This window comes from Serinus canaria, chromosome 4, assembly GCF_022539315.1.
Source record: "Serinus canaria isolate serCan28SL12 chromosome 4, serCan2020, whole genome shotgun sequence".
Classification (NCBI taxonomy): domain Eukaryota; kingdom Metazoa; phylum Chordata; class Aves; order Passeriformes; family Fringillidae; genus Serinus; species Serinus canaria.
The window spans coordinates 4,663,187-4,672,650 of record NC_066317.1 but is presented as its reverse complement, the minus strand read 5'-3'; the positions used below and the strand labels follow the sequence as shown (position 1 = coordinate 4,672,650).

Genomic DNA, 9,464 nt, shown 5'->3' with positions numbered 1-9,464 from the left:
TAGGGACCAATCCCTAAAACCATGGAAACTTCACTGATATTTTTAATGAGAAAGGGATGGGTCCCTGCCCCTTCCCCTCCAGTCTCCGGAGAATAACATATTTGGGAAATTACATCTCGTCACACACACACATCAGCAAAGCATCTGGGAATTCCCATTCAAGGTGAGCAACACAGTTAATTCAAACACAGTTAATTCAAGCAGGACCTCTTGGCACAGACATAACTCTTTTAAATTAGCTCCTGTATTTTTGGAAGGCCTTTCTTCAGCACTTTAATAATAATAAGTCTGTTTAATAATGAGATGTGAACAAACAAGAGACACTGGATTTCCTCCAGCCTCTCCTGGCCTTGAAACTTCTCTCTTCTTCCACAGTTTCACTGGCCTTATGAATGGCTGTGAGAGGAATCTGGGAAGCTGGAAGTCCTTCTCAAGCTCTGCTGGGAAACAGTCCCAAGTATCCAGCACTGGATCTGAGATGTGAGAGCAGTTCCCACATTAGCTGCAGTGACTCCGTGTATAGCAATTACTGACATTTGGCAACTCTCAGTGCTTTTTTACAGCACGGCTCTTGTGTTTGAGATGTCAATTACAAGCCTGAATAATTGCACAGCCAGGGTCACAATAAATGGCCATTTTTTAAGTTAACTGCCTGGTACTTCAGATAAACAGAGATTTGGGCTTCAGCTCCAGTAAAGCTCTCTTACTGCCACTGACATCTCAGTTTCCTGGCTTCTGGCAGCCATCAGCAACACTGTCCCAGCTGAACAGCTCCAGAAAGCACCAGAGTTTGGGTGGGATGGTTGGGGTGGTTATTTAAGCAGTGCTCACATAAACCAAGAGATGAAAGGCAGTGAGAAGTATTGAGCAATGACTGCCCCTTACCTTGAGTAAGGAATACTCAGGGAGCTGGAATGATGTTATATTAGCAGGGCTTTGCCAGTTAATTAACTTGATCTAATCAACATATCTGTATTGCTGCAGGTGTACCAGTTAATTTTCATCAGTGTAGGGAATCAAAGACATTATCCTGATACGGAATTACACATGTGGAATTGTGCTCACTTCCCCTAAAACTGGTACAGGCCTATCTTGGAGTTGTGACTCACAGGCAGAACTGGAAATGCAGAGAGCAGCAGATGGAATACAGGAATTAATACCCCAAACAAGACACAAGTCCTTTCAGTTTACTGGAGGGATCCTTTTTCCACAAGGCTCTTTTGAAAAACAAGAAAACAAACTGATAATAGGTAGCCATTCTAAAAAAGAAGGTATTTGGATGGTTTTCTTTGACATAAATAGGAGGTGAATCAGTTCAGAGTTGTATGACTACACTGTGAATTAATGCTGCTGATTGAGAAACTGTTCTGCTCCAGAATGTGTGAATATATGTACATGTATAAATAAAATTTATTTTATACAACTCCTGTGGGGTGATTCTGGCTCTCCAGTCCTAACAAATAGAAAGTTTTTGTTGTTTGTTTTTGTTTTGTTTTTAAGTGTAGTCAGTGAAAGCAGTGACTCAAATTATACCTTGGAAATAAGTAAGTTCACCAACTGTGTTATTTTCAGTCGTCTCTCCAAATCTACAATGCTGGTTAAATATTTGGTCTTACAACACAGTAGACAACAGTTTTGAATACAGTAAACCCCGTTCTACCGATTTCAGCTGGAATAAAACACAGTCAAGGCAAATCTTCCCATTACTTCTAAATCAAAACTGCATGCTATCTTTGCTACTCCTGCAATAATGAAAAAATAATCCTATTGTTTGGAGTAGCACTTGGTCCCCAAGGAAAGAATTCCTTTTGAACTAAACAGTTTTTTGTTTTGAATCCCTGCTAGGCAGAGAAACCAAATACAGCCCTTGGTTTCTCTCCTTTCTCATGAGCTCTTTCACCATCTGTGCATGATCAAGGCCCAACCTTTGTTTCCACTCTCTGAGAAAGACTCCTCCCAAACACTTCTCACCATGGGAACACATGGCTGCTGGGAACTCTGGGTTCGATTAAATGCGATATGAAGCCACTCCCCAGGGGTCATCCAGGGCCTGATGTGGAAGGAGAAACTGGGGAACTACTCTCTCCTTCCGTTCTGCATCTCTGCCCCAAAGTGCCCTTGTCCCTACAGAGTTTTCAGGGACACAATGCAACAAGCTGAATCCCAGTACTCACAGCAAACCAGCATCGAAATCAGCAGAAGCACGACTGTGGGTGCTTTTCAAAAATCTACAGAAATGGGTATTATGAGCAGTGTAAACTGGTAGGAAGCCAGAACAGAAGGGTGTGTTCTTTTTTTCCTCCCACTATTCAGTATCAACCCCAGTCTCTAGTTTGTGCATGCACCTGAGCTGTTCTCCCTCTTCTCTCACCTGGGCTGGAATCATCCCTGTGGACATTAGTTCTTCGAGCAACATTATCTGTAAAGAAAAAGCCCTTTAAGACTGCAGATCTATTAATGCTTGATTAGAAAAAAAAGGTCTTGGTCCTGCAGCTTTACAATAAATGGTTAATTAATGCAATGATGCTGGTGGCAGGTAGAGGAATTAAATTTGTAATTTTTCAATTTTTCCAAATTATGTCATACAAACTAAGCTCTGACTGTGCTGGTGTGGAATTATCTTGAAAGGATTGCTGATCTGCAGAGAAAGAGAGATAAAACTAGGTAAAACAAATCTTCAGGTGTGTAATGGGCCTCTGTTACTCCCAGAAGTGCCTGTTGTTCACAGCAGTCCTGGAAATGCAGCTGGTTCCAGAACAGCAAGTCCATCCTTGAAGCAGTAGCTCAGCCCCATTTGAGTTTGGCACTTCCTGAACAGGGAGTTTACATGGGAGTTTTATAGAGATTACACACAAAAAGATACAAAAAAACCCCAAACAGTTACAAGACATTTCATTCGCTTGGTACCTGGTGAAGTTGGTTCAGCTCCTGTAGATGCTGGTTATGGGAAGCCAAGCTGCTTTGCATGGAAGAAGGTCACTTCTCCTTCTTCAGAATGATTTTTTGCTGGCAGTGTGACTGATGGGATGACTCAGGCCTGCCAGTCGCCTCATCCTCGTGAACAGAGCTGAAAATCTCTTGTCACTCCATAACTTTTCTCCTAGATTCGACTGCCCTCTGCAACTCTCTCCTCTAGAGAAAAAGGAATATGTTCTCCCAGCCTCTCCATCAGCCCTGGTCTACGTTATCTAAGGGAGTTCAGTGCAAACAATCTTAACAGTTTTCTCCTCACCCTCCCAGAGTCACTCCTTTGCTGACCTGGGCAGCACTGTAGGCACACACAGTCTCCTACATCTCCCAGCTCACATTTTCAGCACAGCTGGTAGCAGGCAAACTCTCAGGTGCCTCCTGACAGCCACTAATTACTGATCCATGTCCCTTACATGGATAGAATTGGCAGGTGGCTGTGCCCGCCAGGCTGGCTCAGCTTGGGACAAGAGTCTGGTTGCTATGATTTAGGAGACCTCCACTACATTTCAGGAAATCCTCAAGGTACAGAGGCCTAAAAGTTTGTTTTATAAAGAGAAATATGAAATATGATGCCATCAGCCCAAAACAGAAGATGGAGTGAGATGGGAATGATGATACTGGGATGCAAGGGAGAAACAAGGCACCTGACTGGGACTTGGTTCCAGTGGGGAGCAAGATGTGCCAACTCCTGAAATCTCAGCCATTTCCCAATTTCCCAAGCACATCACATGTGAAAGCTCAGCTCTGCCATCACACCATGCTCTACACAATCAGCCTTTGTGTCCAGAGGAGGAGCCTCTGCCTGGCAGGAGCTGAAATTGCCTGTGGCAATGTTGAAATCATTTCTGTGCTCTGAGCACCATGGCACACAGGCCCAGGATCTCCACTCCATGGTGCAGAGAGCTTTAGGAGATCAGAGGCTGAGGGAGCCACACCAGAATGGTGTATTCCAAATTGCAGCAGAGGATGCCTTGAAGAGAGCTTCCATGGTAATCTTCTGTGCATATCAGACAGAATTTTAAGTAACCCAAGATACAGGATGTACCTAGTTTATAAATGGTTCCGTTTCATTGGCCTGTACAAAAACAGGCGTTAATTAATCCAAATGTAACATCTGACAGCTTTTTTGAAAACCTCTTGTCCTGGTTTGGCATCACAACATTTAAATATATCAGTATGTGCTTTTCAAAAGCCTGATTGGAAAAATTACATCATTTTGGACTTTCTCAACATTTGGTGCGTCAGCTCCCAGCGTCTAAGAGTCCCATAAATAGATGTTGGACCACCTCAATACAATTCCTGTCTGCAGATTTTCCATAACACACTTCACAATATTCAAATAAGGTCCAAGTGGATCTTTCCCTGGGAACAGGGCTTATGCAATGCTCAGCACAGGAGGCTCAAGAAAAACAGTGTAAAGCTAAACATGAGCTGCAAACACTTGCAGAGCAGCAGAGTCTGTTTATATTTATTTATATGTTGCGTTTCCATTTCATCCTCACTTAACAGCCCCCAGCTCCTTTTGTCTCTTTGGGTCTCCAAGACTCTTTCTCACAGCTTGGTACATCAAGAGTGTGGCCCAGCAGCTACACATTAAATTCCCAACCTTTTAATAATGAAAATAATAATTGCAAGATGATCAAAATGTAATCTAACGAGATCCTTATGCTGCTAGGAAGTACTGTTCCAAAGTAAAATTATAAGCCTCTATAGTATTTTGCCCAAATCCACCAGATTCTAGGATCTGAGAGAAAACCAGAATATTTAGTTTCAGGTCAGAGACGTAACATGACTTTAATACAGATACCCCCAATAAGTATCTAAACCTTATTTGTGGATGAATTTCATTATCTGTGCTGCCAGCCATGAGCATTTTCATGAGAAAGTTCTTGAATGCAAAGATCCTCTTTAGCATCACCATTTCCATTTGTTTTCCATTCTATTTTCACCAGACTGGTGAGACATTTCACTTTCAGTGTGACTCAGAATGCCAAGTTCAGAAAAAAAATATCTCCATAGTTACACACCTCTCTCTTGCAATGAAGTGCCAGCTCTCCAGTGCCCAGCTTTCAAACTGTCAGTGCTGTAACACAGCAAAAATGTCGTGCCTCAGTCACCAGGAGAGATTCAATTGTTAGCCAGCACCTAAAACTTACAGCAACATTTTCCTCTCTGCAAGGATAGCTGAAAGACCCCATGGAAATGATCTAAAAATCCAGTTGGCAATGCAAAAGAAAATTTTGTGTAGAGATGCATCCAGTCTGTAATACCAAAAGGAAGGATTCAGTCTGAATTGGTCAAAACCAGAGATGTTCCAGAGGGTCTACATTGGGAAATCAGAGATGTATGGACCATATAAATATGCAAAAGTAGAATCTATTCATACAATCTCTCAGTATAAAATGTAACACTCAAATGATTTCAAGTTTAACTCTTATGTTTGCAATGTACAGAAATTAAGAACAAGGTAGTAATTAAGAAATAATTACAAATATTCTTTCATTTAAACACAAGTACAGCAATGTAATGTGAGAGATCTCCACCTTTCTTCAGAAGACATTAGGGGACATCCACACAGACAATACCATTTGCTAGAAACACATGGCCTGGCTTTGAGATAAAGCCATAAGTGGTTTTTGTTTGTTATTTATTTCTCATTTCTAGAAATAAGAAATTACTTTGTGATTGTCTCTCATTCTGCCTTTTGCTGCTACATTCTAAAGTCACAATCACATCTCATTGTTTGCTTTATAAAGACATGTAGGTTGCACCCGGGCTTCTCCCAGGGACTTGCAAATTTGACTCATGGACTCACAAATCCTCAAAATCCTACAAAAATATAAATTCACTTGACACAGGCGAGTTCAGGATCTGATTCCTACTGGGGCCTGTGATAATTTCGGCATCAGTTTGAAGCACCAGCAGCACCAGGTCCAGAGCTCTCCTCCACGCCTCTGTCTTGGCTGCAACGTTATCACAAACCTTTAAATCTGTGACCTGGTCAGGTAGGGGTTCTGAGCCACTCCTGAGCACTTCACCTCTCCTAAACTCTTCCAAAATGTAAGCTGAGGGAGAGCCACAGGCCGCTGCTTTCTGGAGGTGATGATCTACAGAGGCACCTGCTTCCAGCTCCGAGCTGGCCTTCGCAGTGTTACACAGTAGCACGGAGAGGTACCGCTTCCAGCCACTTGCCAGCGCCTGGAGCACAATGGATTTATACTCTGCCAGCCAGGGACTGGGAAGTTCTCTCACAACTCTGTCGTGTCCCGGTTGCCCGGGCTGCACTGCGAGCGCCTGGATGTGACTGAGGCACAAGAGCTCCACTGCACCGCCCCCAGGGAAAACCTTCCCGTCCTTTAGAGCGTGATGGAGTCGATACAGCAAAGTCCAGAACTGGTCCTCGAGGAGCTGCACCTTGGAAGGCAGGGCAGTGGTGAGCACGGCCGTGAGCAGGGGGATGCCTCCCGCGCTGATCCGCGCCGGCAGCAGCTCACCCAGATCCACAGCGCGCCCATCGCTGGTCTTCCACAGCTCCGCCCAGGCCCCATTCCCCGTGGAGGAAGCGTTCAGCTGGCTCAGGTACGTCACAGCCTGGGCACCGGTGGCTGCCCCGAAGGCACACAGCACATCCCGAGCCACACAGCCAATTACCAATATCCTGCTGGCGATGCACCTTTCCATGAAGTTTTTGCACACGTTTCCTTTGACCAAAACCAGGTTTACTTCAAAGCTCATCAGAATATCCAACATTCTGCTTACCCACACATCTCCTGCCCTGCCTCCCTGTGGATTGGGATGCTCCAAGATGGTCCTTACATTAGTTGGTCTGTTAAAACCTAAGTGTCGGTACCCCTCGGTGAGGTCACCATCCATCAGCAGAACCCGGAGGGGTTTGTCTGCAAAGTGTTTGATGACTGTGGCTTGCTCTGGTGACACTAATTTGACAAAGCCTGGGGAGACACAGGAATAGCTCTCGGGCAGGCCCAGCACACAGCAGGTCACAATCCCTGAGATATTAACCTGGGAACAGCCACTGAACTCTGCTCTCTCTTGCTGATAGGCAGCGATGCTTTGTAGCAGCTTCACGCTGGTCTGGTTTCCATGGCTCAGAGCCACCGCCAGGTGTCCTAAACCACAACATCCACACACATCTGCTGATGGTCCTGAAAGGTGCCCCTGAAAATTACCTGGCTGACTTGTAAAACGGCTTTTCCCTAGAGTGCTGAAGTGTCTGCTGTGGGTTAACTTCCGTGTGATACAGCTGGAAGCAGTAACACCGCTTCCAGAAAGCACAGATGAACTTTTGTCACCCGCTGCCTTGACAACAGAAGCCACTGAACCAAAGCCAGCCAAGGGTGAAACCAGGAGCTTGTTAAAATTACAATCATCTCCTTGATGGGAACAAGAATTTATTGGAATTACTTCTTCTGTTGCAGAAATATCTCTCTGAAAACATAGCAAATCCCAAGGATTTGTAAGACCATCACATCCAGCTTGGCCAGTTTTGCCTTCAAAAGCCTTTGGCCTAAGTCTGCTAGAACACAGCTCTTTCTTTACATCGTGTATTGGTATTTGAAGACACTGGACTCTCTCACAGCAAGAGTTCAACCCCTCAGACATCACAGACACTATAGCTGGAACAGGAACATTCTGCTGGAGGCATTCCACCACAGCATTGCTCCATGCTCCAACCAGGAACAACAGGGTACTCATCCCTGTCTTAAACTCCTTGTTTTGAGCCTGAATGGTTTCGTTAAGAAGCTGTCCAACAGCACTTGTCAAATCCAAACTTTCCATCAGCCTAACAGCAGAACAAATCAATGTGCTCTGCTTGGTGATTTCATCCACAATGAATTTATGTGATTTCATTGGCCCCAGGAACGTTCTCCCAGTGGATGCTAAGGCTGAGAGTTGCTGGAGTCCTATGTGTCTCCTGGCATTCGCATCCCTGAAAGCCATGGGCCGTGGGCAGCATCTGTGAACAGATGACAAATTACTGCCCCATCCTCACAGCACACCAGAGCACAAATCACCAAAACAATGCTTTAACAGTCTACCCCTGAACACGGCTTTCTTCCATATAAAGCTTTCTTCCTGTGCGCTTATTTTGAGAAATCAAGGGGCAGAGTTGCTGAAATGGGGCACTGTTAAAATACCATGGAATTGTTTCTGGCTGGCTGATAGTAAAGAGCTGTTAATACCCACGGTTTCTTACACTTCTGGCAGTGCAGGCTCTGTGGAACTACCACCTCCTCCTGCCCTGATGTCTGGAATTTCAGTTATTTGCCTTACTTAGGGCAAAAGTTCATTAGAGTAGAATGGACAAATTACATGCCAAACTCAAGAGCTCTGTGCGGATCCTTCTTGGTAACAACAATCATGCCATGCTGACTTTAACCTTCAACTCTGGAAAAACATATTTTATTCCAAATTCTGTTTAGTCCAACTAACACGCATGAATACTTCATTAAGTGAAATAAAAGCAATGCCACTTCTTCGTAACTTACAAACTACCAAGACTTTAAAGTTTTGACCAACTATTCATTCTTAACACATCAAAAAGAAATCTTTCACTCAAAATCTCTTCCACACCATGGTCCCGTGGCAGAAGATGTGGATTAAAATAAAGCTCCCTTTTTAAATAACAAAGTATACACACCAAGAATTGAGAACCCTGGGTCCTGAACCTCTTATGCTCAGATTCAAATCACAGAATGGTCTGGGTGGGAAGCGACCTTAAAGATCACCCTGTTTCAACCCCCCTGCCATGGGCAGGATCATCTTCCACCAGACCAGGTTGCTCAGAGCCACATCCAACCTGGCCTTGGCCACTTCCAGGGATGGGGCATCCACAACTTCTCTGGGCAACCTGTTCCAGTCCATCAGCCCCCCTCACAATACAGATTTTCTTCCTAATATCCAATCTAAATCGACTGTCAGTTTGAACCCAACCCCCCCTTGTCCCATCACTATATCCCCTTGTAAATAGTCCTGCCCCATCTTTCCTCGAAGCTCCCTTCAGGTACTGGAATTTATTCACATCATTTATTCTAGCTCCCTAAAGGCCCCTTTGCGTAGCTATTCCAAACCCAAAAAAGCTCTCTTTTTTTTTTTTCTTTTTTTTTTTTTTTTCCCCATCCCACACCGTGAAAGTCCACTTGAATATTATGTCGTAGTATCGCTAGGGAGAGGAAGCGCGTCCCGGCCCGCCCGCTCCACACGGCCGGGGGGAAGCCGCCCGGAGCGGACACACCGGAACTGCATAGGCGGCGGCCTGGCCGCTTCCTGCGGCCCGGAGGGTGCCCGGCAGGCCGGTGCGGGTGTCTCACCGGAGGGGCCGCGCTCCCGCCGCTTCCCTGGACACGGAGTTGCCTGGACACGGCCGCCGCTCCCTCAGGCTCCCCGCGGGCGGGCCCGCCCTCGCGCTTCCTCAGCTGTCCCTCACGGACACGCCGCGCTGTGATTGGCCGGTGCCGTGAGGGAGGGCGGCTTCC

The 9,464-nt window shown here is 45.4% G+C and overlaps 1 protein-coding gene across 1 annotated transcript; it reads right to left on the bottom strand.

Moving 5' to 3' along the window:
* Positions 1 to 4,146: 4,146 nt before the first annotated feature.
* BBS12 (Bardet-Biedl syndrome 12) lies at positions 4,147 to 9,463 on the bottom strand. Its single transcript, XM_009096322.4, has 2 exons — positions 9,300 to 9,463; positions 4,147 to 7,945 (listed from the first exon to the last, which is right to left on the bottom strand). The coding sequence occupies exon 2, from the start codon at positions 7,927 to 7,929 to the stop codon at positions 5,800 to 5,802; it is 2,130 nt and encodes a 709-aa protein (XP_009094570.3). The 5' UTR covers positions 7,930 to 7,945; positions 9,300 to 9,463; the 3' UTR covers positions 4,147 to 5,799.
* Between the last annotated feature and the right edge of the window lies 1 nt (position 9,464).

Excerpts from the sequence above, each read along its gene's own strand:
- BBS12 (XM_009096322.4), bottom strand. The coding sequence starts at position 7,929 with ATGGCTTTCAGGGATGCGAATGCCAGGAGACACATAGGACTCCAGCAA.